General features: G+C 39.0%; 1 protein-coding gene across 2 annotated transcripts; it reads right to left on the bottom strand.

The window, feature by feature from the left end:
* Positions 1–659: 659 nt before the first annotated feature.
* fyb1b (FYN binding protein 1 b) lies at positions 660–17,350 on the bottom strand. 2 transcript variants are annotated; one of them, XM_063480691.1, is made up of 19 exons: positions 17,153–17,350; positions 11,592–12,591; positions 7,359–7,461; positions 7,150–7,223; positions 6,264–6,286; positions 5,836–5,897; positions 4,986–5,118; positions 4,714–4,873; positions 4,369–4,489; positions 4,094–4,113; positions 3,909–3,984; positions 3,708–3,791; positions 3,172–3,212; positions 2,660–2,741; positions 2,442–2,541; positions 2,157–2,319; positions 2,002–2,035; positions 1,882–1,913; positions 660–1,082 (listed from the first exon to the last, which is right to left on the bottom strand). In XM_063480691.1, exons 1-19 carry the CDS (start codon positions 17,153–17,155, stop codon positions 1,060–1,062), a joined length of 2,334 nt encoding a protein of 777 aa, XP_063336761.1. In that variant the 5' UTR covers positions 17,156–17,350; the 3' UTR covers positions 660–1,059. The 2 variants fall into 2 exon arrangements, with proteins under 2 accessions (XP_063336761.1, XP_063336762.1); XM_063480692.1 differs by lacking the exon at positions 3,708–3,791.
* Between the last annotated feature and the right edge of the window lie 505 nt (positions 17,351–17,855).

Below are 17,855 nucleotides of genomic sequence, written 5' to 3'. Positions count from 1 at the left end.
AAACAAAAGTGCATTATTCATGAGTAAAACTAACATTTCTGATGATAAAAACATCTTTGTTTAGGAACAAGTTTTTAAAGAGTTTTACAATGAAAGCACTTTAATTGTTCACAATTTAGTGTTTCATTCATAAGTCTTTCAATTGAATCACGTGGTTTAGGTGTTATGTACGTAGTCATGTGTCAGTACTGGCAAGTTTTTATTTGTTTTTGTGATTTCTGTGTCTCATTGAAGTTTGAAATCGTTGTAGTTTCTGATAGCTGCCACTAGAGGCTACTAATCCCCCTCTCCTAAAAACAAATAAATAAACAATCCTTTGTTGAATCACCACCATCCATTATCCAGCCAAACTTACATTATTTAAGTTCAGAGATACATATTGAAAGATGCAGTGCATATTAATTTGAGAGATGCTGAAGGGTCTTTATTATCTTTCTCAGGTATTGTCTTATTGCAACAACAGGACAAAATATAATGTGTTGAGAAAAAAATAAAAAAAAATCAAAAAAATATACAGGAAGTTCTTCTTAACTTCTTAACTTCTTAACAATTACGTTTGTCTAAATCTTTAGTTAGACAAAGATAAATGTTTGAATTGGCCTTATAGAAAGGAATGTACAAACAGTACATCATCAGCCATAAGACAAAAAAAAGTACAATCTTTTTATTAACTGTATACTGCAAATATTCTTAAACTTTTGCAAAATCTTTGAAGCAAATTCATAAGTTAAAGCCCAAACGAGGAAGAAATGAAGAAAACAGACAGAGAAATATATTAAAATACTGTTGTTTGAACAAATATTTGACACATAGTTTGATTTACAGCTTTCTTGGGGGTGGGGGTTAAAGTATGAGATTGTATGTGGCTAGCCTGGCTCCAGCAGTTGGAGCCACCAACGACACATTTTTTTCTGTCTAATTTCGATGATATAAAAAAAATAGATTGACACCAAATGGCCATTTTATACCAACTCCCAGTGTATAGCAACAGTAAACATAATAAATAACAAAACATGCAAATGAGCAATATAAAACAAAAAAGCTGGTGCGGGATGTTCCTTAATCGTTGTCATAGATGCACTCTGAAATGAAAGCAAAACAATAGTTAAAATGTATTTCCTGTGAGGGTTGTATCCACAGCCAGACAAATAAAATAACAATTTTGTAATATTAACCCACACTCAACGCACAAATCAGAAATACAGCTTTTTTGGTTTCACACTCTTCTGCTGGTTTCACATTTACTTTGTTTGGTTTAGCTGTTTTGGTTATTTTGTTTTAATACACTGACACCGCAAAGTATTCGACATGATGACAAATGGATTTTGTTTACATAGTTTACAATTGATAAGTTGAATGAATTCCTTTTTCTCTGTCTTTTGAGTCATGTGTCTGCTGCTCAGGTTCTTCCCACTTTTGTAAAAGAGGAGGAAATACACAATCTTAAAAGCCAACCATTAATAGTACTGCACTTATTTTGCAGTCAGAGGACCTGGGCACTGTGCAGTCGTTGAGTCAACCATGAAGTCCCAAAGTATTCTGGAGTTAAATATGAGGGTGTGTATCTTACAGCTAAATCTAGGCTGAAATTGGGTCATGGAACAAGATAATGATCTCAAGTACAGCAGCAAATCTACAACAGAATGGCTGAAAAAGAAAAGAATCAAGGTGTTGCAATAGCACTGTCGAAGTCCAGAACTCAACCAGATAGAAAGTCTGTGGTGGGACCTCAAGAGAGCTGTGCATAAAGAGCCATACCTGCAAACCTCAATGTACTGAGGTTTGTGGGAGGGTTAAAATAAAATCCACTTTTTAAAGACTGCTCTGTCAGCAGTTATACTCCTAAAAGTTTAGCTGCACAGCAATGTATTCAGAACGTACCGTCTCCAATATCATCATAGATATCTCCATCACTGTAAACAAAAACAAAAACATCAGTACTGTCAGTATGTTGTTTAGTTTCTATCTTAGCATAAATGTGTGAATTTCTGTAGTACTTACTCCATAGCAATGTGGCTGGTCGATACATAACCAACTGTAAAATGCACATTTTAAGGGTTTAACGGTAAATAGTGCTAGGATTTGTTAATTCGGTAAATGGAGATCTTAAATATATCTATCAATTAATCAGTATAATTGAGTAAATAGATACTCACACTTGCCGTCTTCATTTCGACAGATCAGTTTGTTATCCACAGCTTTAGCAATCACATCAAGGGCCTCGCCTGCTTTTACTGGCAGCTCTTTGCCACTCCATTTTTTATTCGTAAGATTGTGGATGACATTCACCTGGTACAGCACCTGTATTTCTCCTTCATACTGAAACAGATTTAAAATGATCTTTTAATTATATGTATGTATATATATACACACACATATAAAACATGCGAAATAACATAACAGATATTGTAAGTGTGGTTGAAACTCTTAGAGTGACAAACCTTAAACTTCTTCCTGAATTCCTTCTCCTCCTTCTCAAACTTTTTCTGCTTCTTAGGGTCCATTTCTTCAACTTTGGTTTTGATTTTCCCAGGTGGAATACTTGATGGAAAAACAAACAGAAGTTGGAAAGAAATGACAGCTGTATTAAGACATTTCATGGATCTAAACAGGTTGGAGTTCATCTTAAATACAGTCTTTTGTTGTGAGGTTGATCTACCTGCTGATGGGAGGTGGGATAGGTGCATTTTGAGAGTCGACGTCATCATATATTTCCTCATCAATTGCTTGACCCGGCTTATCTGTGTTAACACAAGGAAATGGTCGGTGAGTATTGGATTGGATAGTTTTCACTAAGCCTGAATGAAGCTTTAGTTTGCAAACCTTTCTTAAAGGAACACCATAGACATGATAATAAATGTTACAAAAGAGTATATATAGAGATATAACAACTATAACTCACAGACCATCACTATAGTGTTACAGTGGAAAAATGCTACAAGTTAAAGTCAAGAAAGTGGGACAGAAATGGCAACGACACAATAGTATCAATATAAAGTTGAATGATCTTAGATCCGATTAGCCTCAATAAGCCTTTGGGTCCTAAAAGACAAACCAACCTGTACCAGAAAAACTTGTGTGTGCATTAACGTCTTTTTATGTTAGAGAAATCGTGCCAACATGTTTTATTTTGAAATGGATAGTAAAGTGGTAGTATCGAATGAGTTATACCTGAATTCCCATCTGCTGTAAACTGGCTGGGTGGAGGCACTCTGGGACAACAGAGGAAAAGATAGTTAAAAAATATTATATCCTTTATATTGCTACAGTATCATCAGTTAAAAGTATGTTAATGTGACTTAAAGCAGCCCTGATTAACAATCATATTCAACTCTGGTTAAAACATGCTTTTGACAGTGTTAGCTGTTAATACGTTGATTTTTCTGATTGAGTTGTACAGCAGTCGCGCACATGCAAATTACTCCCAAAGATTAGTAAAATCACAGGTAGTCAGTGATCAGACACAAACACGTAAACATGACCGTTAGACTCCAGCTTCTCAGACTGCGGAAGTTAAACTGCAAATTAGGACGTTTCAGTGTTATTCAGACAGAGGAGGTGAAGTGCTTTTTCTGATGCCGATGTCGGGAGAAATCAAAACTGAAATGCGCCGTCACCAATAAAAGAGGAGTGACGGCTGAAAGATTAAGGATTAACAACAGTGGACAGTAGATCTGTGGTCAGTCTTACTACTGAGTGTATTTTACACTTTAGAGCTGGCAGGGCGTCTGTTTCGGTCAAACATCCGCAGGAAGCTGCGGGGCTTCAAAGAAGACCTGGGATCGAAGGGACTGGAAAGCCAACCAAGGATGTAATGATCTGCTCTTCTGTTATGTTTTCTGAATCTTTCCAGAGTGTCTTTACGTTTGCATTTACCCGTTTTTTTAAATAACAAAACCAGTTCTCACCTGACTTCTAAGTTTGGATCGACAACATCATCGTATATTTCTCCTCCTTCTCCTCCTGGTAGAGGTGGTAGGACAACTACAAGGCATAAGAGATGTAATCAGCAAGATTTCATTACAGAGTGAGCAACAATATTATTAATAAAATAATATAATGATAAAATGAAACACAGTATTGTAAAATGTACCTCCTGGTCCTTTTTTAGTGCTGTAGAGAAAAAAAAGAGATATTAAATGAGAAGCAGGCCAACTTGGCTAACTTTGTTTTTTCACAGTAAATTGGAGAAGTGCTTCATGGGGTAACAGCAATACAAAAGTGAAACCGACAGTAACACTGGAGTTGCCATTAACGTTTCATGACCCTGACTGAGTAGCATTTTCAAATGTATTATCTATGTCTGTGTCTGTGAAGGAGTGTTGGGGCCACATTAAGGACTCATCATTTACAGTTACAGTCCCGTACCTGTTATCAACCACATCGATGTCATCGTAGACCTCGGGGTCGTACGCCTGCTGAAGTGAGGCTCCTTGATTCTTCAAGGAGTTAAAGTCAATTTCTACTGAAGTCGTCTTCACGTAGCCAACTGTGAGAGCAAAATGAAGCATTGACGAGATGTTAGTGTTGCTCCTACAGTCAGCTTTGAGGCTAAAATATTGACTAAAAACGGAAAAAAGAACATAGATGGTGCATAGAGAGATAGCTGATCCTGTATTTGCAGATACAAGTGACAATTTATCCTGTCAGCAAAGAGTTAGAGTGGAAGGTGATGAGAAACTGAGAAAATTGAGGGGTAGATTGTGAACCTACTGGATCCATCCTGTGCTCTTCCCAACCATTTACCCTCGGGGTTTCCCTGGACTCGAATGATGTCCACGGGGTCTCCCTGCTTCAGACCAAGGTCAGTCTTGCTGCTTCGACAATCTGTGCATGCCTTTCCTTTCTGAAGGACCTCCAGGGGACCAACCAACTAACACACAACCACGCATGCACATGAATTCAAATGTGCACAGGACAAATAACTTGGTTTTGATGAGTGAGGTGTGACAGTCTTATTGATTCTACCTGAGACGTTCACTCACTTTGAATCTTTTCCGGGCCTCTTGTTCCTTCTTCTCGCGTTCCTTCTGCTCCTTTTTCTCAGCCTCCTGGCGTTTTTTCTCCTCTTTGTCCTCTTTCTCTTTCTTCTTCTCTTGCTTTTGTTCCGCTGCTTCCCTTTAACACCAAAAGTACAAAGCATTTAAAAATAAAGTTTTGATGGATGGATGGATAAATAGGTTTAAGATTCAGTTTTATTGGGTAAGAAAGGTGAAGAAGAGCTTTCAGACTGGGTGGAGTTTGTGATAGAAAGCTAGCAGGATACCTTGAAGGGAAGGCTTAAAAGATGGTAGCGATGTATAGTTATTGAGCCATACATCAATGCTGAAGATGCTCAGATTCTCACTGGGAGTAACAGGGATGGATTGTACCAATTTAGTCAAAATAAACCTGGTTTATAAATGTATATTTTATGTTTATGTCTATGTAAGATATTCTTAGGTTCTATAAAAACAAGAGCTTTATTTAATATCATTACCGAAAATATTCCAAGACTTCTGATGTCCCTTAAAAAGGGAAGTTAGAAAGGAGATTTAATTTACTCTAAGTTTGTCTGCTCCCTTGTTTTAATCGGTTGAAGTGCCACAGACCGAAAAGCAACAACATCTCATAGTGATGCAAAACAACCACTAGATGGTAGTGTTAATAAGGTGTGACGTGGACACAGCTGAACGTTTACCGCAGACATTTTGAACTTTGGATCTAAGCAGACTTATTTCATACGCAGTCCTCAAACACTGTGAATAAAAAGGCCAGTTATTCTTTCACACTTTAAAACCTAGACATTATGAGTGAGGTGTGGGATAAGCCAATGGAGGTGTGACAATCTCTCACCATCGTTCATCAAGATCTTCATACATCTCTCCATCATCATCATCGTCGTCATTAATTTCCTCCTGGGAGGAGAGGACATAAAGCAACAGAAATATATAAGGCTATAACCTTAGTCAAGTTAAGACACATTTAATTTTAGAGTATAAACTTTTTAACTTAATTATTTGAATTCGTTAAAGATATTTAACCTCCTGAAGTTCTGGTTGGACTACAAAAGCCTCTTTGAAGCAGACCTACAATCTGTCAAAAGCCGTTTTTTTTCTACCCATACATTCATTTATAATTACTTCCAGGGCTTGTGTTATTTAGTCACTATTCTGTTGCTGTTTCCTTCTGTGGTACCACTGGTGGTGATGTGGTTTATTCTGCACTTTCACCTGCATGGCAATCTGTATTTATATGAGTGAAAGTAATTCAGCATGTCTCACCTTTCCTCTCTGGCTTGGGTGGGCTGCAAAAAGAGAAACAATAAAGCAGCGTTACAACGAGACCCTTTTGAAGCAGATATCACAATCTGAATTCATGTTCATACTGTGAAGTTTAACGTGCTCAATGCTGACTATCACCTGTACCAAAAACATTTTAAGCATTAGTCTTTTTTAAGTATGATATGAAAATACATAATATTTAGAAAACTAAATCTCTTTAGCTTCATGCTAACTTTTTCATCTTTCGGCTGCTGCCTTCAGGGGTCGCCACAGCAGATCATCTGGGTCCATCTCAACATATCCCTAGCATCTTCCTCACCATTTTGTAAACTTTCTCTTTCAGTCTTGCTGCTATCCTTCTGTCACAAATCACTTGTCTCCATCGGCTCCACCCTGCCTGCACTCTCTTCTTCACCTCTCTTGTGCGGGTCTGTTGCTTTGTACGGTATTTAAACGTATTCAAGTTCACTGCTTCTGCTCCTTGCATCTTATCCTTATCCTTTACAGCTGTCTCCCTGAGGTTCACACAGCTGTATGCTAACTAATGTAGGTAAAGGTAGGTAAACAGTGATGGTGAGGTTGCACTAGAATCCACTGGATAAAAAAAATATTTTGGGATTACTCCAAAATGAAGCATATAAAAATGGAAAACTTTCTACTTAGGAATAGTTGAAGCCATAACATTTTGAGTTCTACAGATATTCTTTTCTTCCTTTCATACAACTCCACACATTTTCAATGCCAATAAAATGCATTTTACATATTTAGAAATTACCACTGTCTTCTAGCACAAATATGGCACAAAGTTCAGCTTCTTCTGTATTCCAGTGATGTTAAAAAAAGTTGTGCAACATTAGTTTTAGAGTCTTAGAGACTTTTACTGGACCTGCAGATGGTGGTAGAGGCGGGGGAGAATTGGTCACGTGATCGACATCGTCGTAAGTGTCTTCTTGCTGGTTCCTAAACAGCAGGTTAGGATTTAGCTGTTATTAATTGGAGTAGCATTATCCATAAAATACACAGCATGTCCAACATTTATCATCGTGTTTCTGTTCAAACAGGAAAATGAGAAAGTGTGTTTAATGTGTCACTCACATGGCTCCAGGATGTCGTGGGGGCAGATTTGGCAGTGCAGGTGGTGGGGCTTGATTCTGGGCCACATGGTTGCTCGCAGTGATGGGTTTCTTAAAACTGGGACCTGCAGCAGAAACATGCAGTGTTGACACTGTGTTAGCCAATTACTCTTTAGGTGGTTTTGCTGTACTTTACTTGCTTCCGGTGTAAATTTAGCACTTTTTAGACCAATGCAAATTTCACCAACACTGTCTGCCACCGTCTCTGATGACCACACAAGACGTGTACATAAATAGATGGGTATCTATGTATCTAAATGTGAAAGAGTTTTATTTTTCTTTGAAATAGGTCTCTCTAATTTCTGTGATGATTATCTATGTCAAAGAGTCACATCAGTCTCATCTAGACACATCGAAACTGGTGCAAAGATGGTCCTCTGTACATAACCTTCAGAGACTGGTGACGGTATGTGTTAATAGGACTCTCTTTATGATCAAGAATGATATATAAAATATTTCTGCAGCGAGGCATTTGAATCTCCTAGAGTGTTTTTCCTGCTTAAGTAACCCTTGTGCCACAAGATTTCGAGAACAATGTCCAATCTTCGTTAATTGTCCACATAAAAAAATGTCCCAGGAACTTTAAAATGTGACTTACGAAGTTTTGAGAGTACTGAAAGTAAAAGTGAAAACAGCTACGTCTTTGAAAATGTTTCGAATATGGAGTCTTTTTTGCCATGAAATGTATTCAGGTGTATAATGTGTAATGCACAACAACCAGGAAGTAATCAAAAGTAAGTGCTTCAAGATTGTATATCTACAACATCGGTAAATGTGCTTAATTCCATCCGACCAACCACTTTGGCCACTAAATTTGAATGATGCACCTAAAAACAAACTCCAGTAACGTAGGCGATGCAAATTATGTAAATCTTTATAACTTTACTCAAGATCAATATAGGATCACAAAAGCCATAAGTAATAAAGGAAAGAAAGTGAGAGTACAGCGTGAAAACAACATTTTCCAGAGTTATTACTAGTGGACGCTGGGTAATGTGGTTTGGTGGAATGAATCTCACAAAACTGCAAAACTGTGATCAGAACATTGCTCTCTTGGCCTCTAGTGAGTGACCCAGAATTTCAGCCAAGACAGCCGACCTCTGACTGGAATATATTCACGTATGTGGCTGTAGACAGAGCCTGTCTTTAAAAAGGCTCCCTGGCTTGCTGGAACTTACTTCCCCATGTGGTGAAACAAACTCAGCTGTCAGAGTGGCGAGTGAAGTGGGGGTAGAAAAGAGAAACTGGACAGGGAACTTGCAAATAGAGGAACCTAGTGTAGTTTTGTCACTTTAGTCTCTTATGTGAAGCTCTGAAGAACTGCAGCATTTGTGTAAACACACTGAAAATACACAGAGTAACTTATGCAGTGCAATATTTCATGTACAAGCAGACTTTGTGTATTTCTTTTAGGTCTGATAAGCTAAAGTATGCTCAATAACTGCTGGCCAAACACTGCCCACGTCACTGAAACCACACTGACTTGTGAAGCAACTTCTATTTCACACTTCAGAAATGCGTTAACAGAGTGTGTCCAAAGTAGCATCGCGAGCGATATAGAGGAAATGCACTTGAACCAATAAAATAAGAGGAACACCTTCTTTAGACAGTCACGAGAGCTGCGCGCTCTTGAGTGCCCCACATTACCTCTTACACATTTAACCCTTTTCACGGGGTGGGGAGACTGACTCTACTTCTATAGAGAGTCCATTACATAAAATGTCACTGGGGCTTGTTTTCCTGCAAATTCTGCCGTGTTTAATTTGCCATATGTGTTGTATACAGATTGAGATCAGAGAACCAAACACTCACGAGACCAAACTGAAAACAAAGGATGTAAAATCAAATAAAAAGCAGAAGTATTTCTGACTGGGGGGGGGGCACATGTGCATCCCTGCTGGCTGGCAGAAGTTTAGTGCCTGAAGCTGAACTCCCTGTCTCGCATATGTAGAGCATGTTTTCTACTTTCTTGTACGTTAGGCCATACTGCAAAACAATAAAATGTTCATTTTCATTTCATTTTGAAAAGGCTATTTCGTGAGTTTGTTAAGCATTTTTTTAGAGTTCTCTTTTGATGGAGATACATGGGAACAGATTACTTCCACATGATCTCATCAAGATTAGTCAGCAACCACAGCGGTCATCCATTTTTTATTAATAAAAAACAAATCCAAGACCTAAGTTTGGGTTTAAATACTGTTTTCTAGTATTTCTTAATGTAATCTTTGGATATTCAGCATTTCTTTAAACTAGAAACACCAAACTGTTCATCTATCAAATAAAATAAGATTTTTTCTAGTACAAATGTATTTATTTACTTTCAAATAGTAAGGTTTCTTGTTCTGTATTGAAAAGTGCACATTCTAGTCTTGCAACACTTCTACTGTCATCTTACAATAATGGGTGATAACAGGTAATTAAAATAAACAACAAATATATTTACATCTATCTTTTTAAAGTAAAATTCTGAACTCTCCTTCGATTCTGAATAAAGGAAGTACCTAACGTGCTGGGTTAACTTTAGCTTCATGAAGGTGTGATCACACGTGTCTGGGACAACGTTAAACTGTGAAAACACGCCTCCACTGCATACTTGTGTAGAAAACGCCAAACTGCTTTTCATTTAGGTTTAGTGTCTTGCCCTAAGATACTGTGACATGCAGACTGGAGGAGGGATCAAACCACTGACCTTCAACTTAGTAGAAAACCTGCTTGACCTGCTGAGCCACAGCCACCCTAACTGGTACCATATAAATGAAACTGAATTGAATGATTCAGTAGATGATAACATTTAACTTTTACAAATATGGAAGGCTGAAACTGGCATGGATTTATTACAAGATGCTCACTGCACTGGTTAGATTCTTGGCTCTGTTAGTAGTTGAGCCCAAGCGAGAACATCCTGGGCTGAAAAATGAAGCAACCACAGAAAGGTTTGTCCAGTAACCCTTTGAAGCTTGCTCTAAATGCAACTAAATATCCATACACTCTCATAATAAAATGGCCAGCTGCAGAGCAGAAAAAAGTAGCATGTTTAATGTCTTGTACATAAGCCTGTATACAAAAAACAGTTGAAAAAGGCTGTTGGGGTATTGTTGTCACCCTGGCGGGCAGGCAAGTGATGTGGTCAGCAGGTTTCTGAATGCGATAACTCGAGAAAAAAGCAACATAGGAGTTTCAAATTGATACAATAATTGTATCTACTAAAACTATTAGGAGTTGTTTAAATCTCAGTGACCTCGGCCTCAAGGTCAGGGGTCAGAGGTCCTCAAAATCTTGTTTATGTGATAACTTTATCGTGGCTTGCTTTGACAAGTGGATGCCAGCAACCTGTCTGCTATCCGCATTACTCAGTAATTCAGTCATTTTATGCTCACGACACCCTAAACAAGCCAAAATTTCAAGGCACACTTGTGTTCATATTTGTGCAAAACAGCATCTCAAACATTTTACATGCTCTTGGTGCTTCTTTTGATTACACTGTCAGATTAAAGGGCCTTTGGTCATTTGGACCTGCAATAAGTTCCATTAGTTTATAACTTGCCTCTATAACCTTATCAGACCCTTACACACAGGCCAACAAACGGTCTTGGTTCAGATCCTCCACTCTTTTGAAGCAGGCCAAGTTTTCTCAAAATATATATTTGGCTTCTACGTGGCTTCCTTCCTTTTGACACCCTGAGCCAGATGAAGCCACAATCCAAAAGGGAATGACCGTTTGACTAAAACGTGGCCCATCTCTTTACTTTTCTTTGGGAGTTGACTCAGGATGAGTACAAACACCACATCTCAGCCACAGGTCTACCAATAATGGGCCAGATGTCAGATGTGTTATAACATTTGGGTCACATCATGTACATGCTTGCCATAACCCATATCGGGCATGGCTCATGACATTCAGCTCAGGGCTGGGCCACATATCACAACTAAAGGTGGGTCTTGATACATTATTTGATCTCAGTTTTGGTTGAGCGAAATTATAGTATTTTATTTTTATGTTATCCCTGCATAGTACTACTTTTCAAGTATATGCGTCTGTGCAGTGTACAGATCCAGAGTGTACTATCCAAGATTGCTAGTGTCAGCATGCAATTTAGCATCCAACCAAACTGTTACGCCTCTTGGCAAAAAGTCAGCATGCCACTGACCAAAATGATAGTGTGGCTTTGCGGTTACATGGACAAATCCAACTTACCCTCGTCAGAGGCCTCTGGGCCTCTTTTAATGTTCTCCAGGTTGACTTTCGGAGGTCGGTTAGGTTTAGCAGGAGGAGGACCCAGAGCCAAGCTGTTGGGGAGAGGGTTACGCTTTGGGCCTGATGAATCATTTCCGTTAACACCACCGCTTGCCAGAGGAGAGGGCTTGACTGGCTTCTTAAAGCTGGGCTTCTTACTGGCTGGAGGTTTTGGAGGAAGAATGGAGTTAGTAGCTGTAAGGCTAGGTTTGCTGGTCCCACCACTCTCTGTCTGCTCAGTCTTTTCCTCCTTGTTGAACAGATTCTGAGCAGTCCTGAAGTTTGAGGTGGGCTTAGAAGAAGAGTTGGCCAGCAATGAAGGTTTGATCACGTTGTCTTTGTTCCTTCCTGCCTGTTCCTCAGCTTGCTGCTGTAATTTTACAATGCTGCCAATCGGTTTTTGTTGCACACCAGGCAATTTTAGTGGCGCAGGACTGCTGTTTGGTGCTGCATTGTTTTCGTCTTTAACCCAGCTGGGCTTGTTGCTGATTGCTGGTGAAGGTTTAGGAAAGGCAGGTTTGGACTCAGACAGGGTGGAGGTAAGAGGAGGTTTGTTGAATGGAGGCTTCTGTGCCAGGCTTTTAACTTCAGGAGCCTGTGATAAGGGTGGTTTCAAGGGTGTCTGCTGTTTATTAACAGTAAAGGGTTTGCTGTTGGTGTTGCTATCATCCTGGATGTTGGCAAATCTGCTTGCCAAGGCTTTAGCTTTATTTGGCTCTTGTACCTCTGTGTCACTTTTAGTAGATACTGTGTTTTTTAGGAAACTTGGTTTTGGAGGCGTATTTACTGCACTGCCTGAGAGGCTTTCCAAGACTGGTTTCTTCTGTATAGGTGGGCCAGAGGAGAGGGTCGGGTGCAAGGGTTGTTTGATACGTCCAGGGGGCGCAGAGGAAGTCTCGTCAGTGCTTCCCCCACCTGCTTGGAAGCGAGCCATGATGGCCTTTACATCTGACTTATTGTCCTGGGGGGAAAAAAAAGACATAAGGGGTTCAGAAAGTGAGTTAATAAGAATCCAACACTACGGTAAGTATCAAACTGATTTTTACTTAAGGAAGAATCTAAGCTAAAGGAAAATAAGGCCGTGCTTGCTAGAACATAAATGGCTTCAACAGAAAATAAAATCCAGACAGAGCAAAAAGGGAATTTAAAAAAATGAGTTACTCACACTGAGCTGCCATGAAAGTTCAAATAGGAACAGAAAGTTTCATTTCCTCTCATAAATTTTCATTGTCCAGTCAGTAGAATTTGTGCTTTCTCTTCAGTTTCTCTTTCACTGCTCAATTAAACAATCTTTTTTCCCCCAGTAATTTACCCAAGATCCCTCTCACACTATTTTTTTCTATGCACACATAGAAACTTAACGCACAGAGCTTTGTCTCAGAAAGTTAATCACAGACTTTGTGGTTCAAACACGTTCAAATGACACTACGTCTCAAAGTGTCGTAGTGGTTAGGCCAGCACCTTGATTGCAGCTACGGGTTTGCAAAAGTGACCCTGTTTGTTAGTGTCACTCTGTTAAAGATTTAATGTTTATAAGAAAATATCCTCTGTCATGAAAATAAGGGATTTTATGTTCCTTGACTATAAGTATTCTCAGCATTTACAGGATTGTGTAATGCAGGAACTCTGCAGATGACTCATGTCATTATTGTTCTATGTTTGGCACTCTTAAGCAATATTTGAAAAAAAAAGAGAGACTATTTTCTATCTTACAGTATTTTAACTTGAGAATTGCCAACAGTCAAAACACATTTGTTTCTGAAATAGAGTCTGTTGCATTTGGCAGCATGGTGCAGTGGTTAGTTTTGTTGACTCATACCAGAAAAAACTGGTATGAGTTTTGACCCTTGTGGTCAGGCTTTGTATGTGCATGTTCTGCCTGTGCCTGTGTAGGTTTTCTCCAGGTGCTCTAGCTTCATTTCACAGTCTAAAGACATGCATATTCGGCTAACTGGTGGTTGTAAAGTTGTTGTAGGTACACTCTTATGTTGTCCTGTGATAAACTGACGAGCTATCCCTACTCTCACATGATGTCAGAGTATATGTGCTACCTGTGTTTTTAAATGTGACATATGTCTGTACAACAAAAGCATCCTATAGGTTAAGATTAATAAAAGAAAAGATAATCAATCGAAGGATTGAGTGATTTTTCTTTTCTTCAGATGTTTAATATATTTGTCTTACAATCCCACACAATAATGTGGAAGTCTTAACATCAACTACTGCCCAGTTATTGTCTTCACTCCAGGTTTCATCTATTAAAAAACACACAATAACTAAAAACTTCTAACTAAAAAAAAACCCCTTCTCTCAAACCACACTCTGTACCAACTTCCTGGTTTGTCACTGTCATAAACACAAGTTTCAAATGGCCCCAGTTTAAAAGCATTTATTACATGGACCTTTGTAATATACCTGCTTCAAGGTAGCTGCAAAATGGTGTTTACACTGGAAATAATTTAGATGGTCTGTGTTTTTAGAGTGGCTTTGAATGAATGAGGAATTCAAATATGTGAACTGGAACAGTCGGTCCTATGAGTATGTAAAAGTGTGAGGCAGGAATAAGCTACATCACTAACCACAGGTACATCATTAACCACACTTTCATCCAGCGTCAGTTTAACAACGTGTCATATATTGGGCTCGTGACCAACTAGGAGCCACACCTATTCTAATGAAGCTGGCTTGAGCAGGAAGTAGAGATAAGAGCATGAGGACACACAGCTGCAGCTATTCCTATGGAGCAATAAAAGCAAGGGAACACAATGCAATGGAAAGTGCAAATGTGCACCGCTATAAACAGAAACACTTAGCATACAGTGTTAATGTGCGCTTATGCGCTAAGACTTAGACACAAAAACAGAGTGAAGTGGAAGCTAATTTCTCTTACTGACTTCTCATTGTAATAATGTAATATTGCGTATGATGGCTCAGTGAGTTTCATAATCAGCATACAGTCCTGTGAAAAAGGAATATCACCCCATGGTTCAGTAGCTTGTAGAAACACCCTTAGTAACAATAACTAAAAATAGTTCTCTTCTGTATTACTTTATCAGTCCGTTGCAACGTTATAGAGGAATTTTAAAACACTGCTTCTGTTCACTGAAATTTGTGGGCATTTTTGCATTTGTATTGGTTTTGGATGCACAGCTCTCTTAAGGTCCCACCACAGTGGGGTTGAGGTCTGGACTCTGACTAGAGCATTGCAGTACCTTGTGTTTTTTTCTTTTTCTATTTTAGTCATTATATGTGGTTTACTGCTGTGCTTGGCATCATTGATCTGTTTCGTGACCCAATTTCAGCCAAGATTTAGCTGAAACTGCACATTTAATTCTAGAACACTTTGGTATACAGAGGACTTCATGGTTGACTCAGTGACTGCAAGGTGCACATGTCCTGTGGCTGCAAAACAAACCCAAATCATCAGCATCATCCATCAATAAGCTTGACAGTTAGTGTGAGCCGCTTGTATTAACATGCTGTTTAGATTTCCCCAAGCATGGTACAGTGTAGTATTATTACCAAACATTTGCTCTTTGGTCTCATCTGTCCAAAAGGCACTGTTCCAGGAGTCTTGTGATTTTTTCAGCTGCAACTTTGTAACCTAAGCTGTGCGGCTCTGCTCTTTTTAGAGAGAATAAGCTTTTTCTTTCAGCCTTTCTAGACACGTCATACTGTAGCGTCTGAGATGTAGAGCTCGCATTGCTCAGTCTCTCATTGGAGTTAATTTGCTGGTACATCCTGGGATATGTTTGTCATCTTGTTAACACCTAGCTGAATGCTCCAGCCCAAACTTCTGTTTTTACTGAGGTGCTCACACTTGCTGATGATCAGTAAATCAAGTGCATTTACACATGGCTTAGTCTGCTTAGCTTTTCACGAGACTACATATACGTTATATTGAGTTTTAAGAATTAGATGCTTTTCTTTTTACCAACCCTTGCATGCATATTGTTTGTTTTTGTTTTAGTATTCTAAAGGAAATGTACTTGTTGCTTGGACTATTTTCCACTTCCAGTATATTTTACTGATGACATAATGCCCCAGTACTGTACGTGGATCTATCTACTCTGGCGACCCTCTCTCTGGAAAGTAAGGGAGTGACAAAAAGTACCAGTCTCAGTCTTTAAGATGATGACTTTAGTCGCCAACAGTGAACATGGACCAGACCATGTAGGGAATTTCGAGTCTTTAAAAGCTACACTGTCTAAAGAACTGAATCAGCAGTGGAGAAGTGGATGGTGTTTTATTTGATACATTTGGACACATTTTATTCTGAAGTGGGAAAATGTCGCAATGTGCATTCCCTGTTATCAATGAATGCACATGGCTATCCGCTGTCGACAACATGGCTTCAGTGTTGAAGAGAGGAATGTCAGCATATGCTCTTTAACAGCCAATCTCTCGGTAAACTGAGAGAGACAGTGGGTGGAACTTCACTGCAGTGGTGCCAGTAACATCAAGCGTTAAATATGTTAACGCTGAGCCTGAAATGCGGTTGAATATTAAATCGGTAGAAAGAAAAAGAGGAAAGTTCCCTCGTAATACTTCTGTTTTTTAACGCTATAAATTGCCTAATATGTTATGTACAGGATTATTGCAGTTGCTTCTTCTCGAGATACGGGTGCACTGCAGTTGCAATTTTGTAAAGGACCTGCAAATGTTGTCACATACCAGAAACACCTCTTGATAGGATAGCCATTTAATGCAGTACAGCTCAATGGGAACACAAAGCTGCCATAGTTTGTGTGGCACCTATATACTTGTCTGAGATGGTTCAAAGGTTTGAACCATAAATTTAATGCAGAGCTATTTAATGTAATTATAGATATGAAAATAATTATATGTAAATAATCCATTGTTATGGTGCAGGACCAGAGCATAAATAACATAATAACCACAGAGTCTTGGATGCTAAGCCAGTTACTCCAAACATATTTTCTCTTCTAATGTTTGTTCTTTCACAGAAGCCTTGTGAAAAGTGACCAGCTGAGAAACGACAGAGGAAGAGGAACCACGATTTCTATTTACAGTGTGATGAAAAGTGCAGAGCAAAGGTGCCTTGCTTAATCGAGCTGACACAAAACCCAGAACCACCAACCCCAACTGTGAGGTTTAACTTTCCTATTTTTTACACAGTACGTGAAAAGAAAATTGGGACAAAAATGATTTAAATATCAAACTATTTTTAACAAGTTTAAACACGTGGTTTTAATTCAGCATTTTACTTTACTTAACTTTAACGATCACTGAAATGAACGTAGTGCATGTGTGTGTACACATTAACTCGCTCAAACGAATTAAAATGTACCAGTTTGTAATAATAATCAAGTATGGCTGACTTCTAAAAGATACAAAAGCTCATGTTATCCTGTCACGATAAGCCGTCTAAAACACACATAACAACCGTTCTGCAGTTTCAAGAGCAAGTTCCTTCTGTTAAACCCACAGTGCCCACTTAGAGTATTTCAATCATTTAAAATGTGATGATTAATTATTTAAGTTTCTTAAGTTTTACTCACCATCTTGAGGAAGACTTTCCCAGGCAGAGAGCTGGTCAACGACTGGTTTGTGGATAAAGGGGAGAGTGTTTGTTCAGTGTTTGTTCAGTGCCTCTGTGCGAGTTTCTGTTTCTGTCACAGAGAGAAAGGCACTGAGATAGTGAGTGTTGATAGTGAATGACAAAGAGTGTGGCTGAGCATTGAGCATGTATGTCTGAGGGGGGGATGTATACTCCCGTTCTTTCGGTGACATAAGCATCTGTCTACAACTGACTACTTCCTCTCTTAGTAGTATGTGTGTTTTGTGTGACTGTGGGTGTCACAACTTCTGTTATCTCCGTGTTTTGATCTCATTGATTTGCCTATCCCTGGCAAATTCCCTGCAGTTTCCCTCTGTGCTTAACAAATGATGTTCACTCAGTCAGAGGCAGGTCAAAACTGTTCCATAGCAACTGTGTTAAAGAGGTGTTATAGCTTGTATGATGAAAAGGTTTTTGGTCAGCAGTGCGAGAAGACAACAAGCCATAGCCAATTAACAACATTAGTAGACAGCACAGGAAACATTGTGGTCATATGAGTGGCGCAAAGACAAGACAAGCGTATAAGACCAGCGTACATCCATGCTAGTGGCTCTTTGAAGCCTTAGAAGTGCTTTGAGCTAAATCAGAGGTGCCACAGTTCAGTTCACAGAGGGGCAAACTAGTAAATGACAATCACATAAAGG

Source organism: Pelmatolapia mariae, linkage group LG7 (genome assembly GCF_036321145.2).
Source record: "Pelmatolapia mariae isolate MD_Pm_ZW linkage group LG7, Pm_UMD_F_2, whole genome shotgun sequence".
Taxonomy (NCBI): Eukaryota; Metazoa; Chordata; class Actinopteri; order Cichliformes; family Cichlidae; genus Pelmatolapia; species Pelmatolapia mariae.
This window is presented reverse-complemented; position numbering and strand designations above follow the sequence as displayed.

Excerpts from the sequence above, each read along its gene's own strand:
- fyb1b (XM_063480691.1), bottom strand. Across the intron at positions 5,119-5,835 it reads GAAGATCTTGATGAACGATG|GGAAGCAGCGGAACAAAAGC; the intron begins GTGAGAGATTGT and ends TTGGTGTTAAAG. Across the intron at positions 3,792-3,908 it reads GATCCAAACTTAGAAGTCAG|TCCCTTCGATCCCAGGTCTT; the intron begins GTGAGAACTGGT and ends TTGGCTTTCCAG.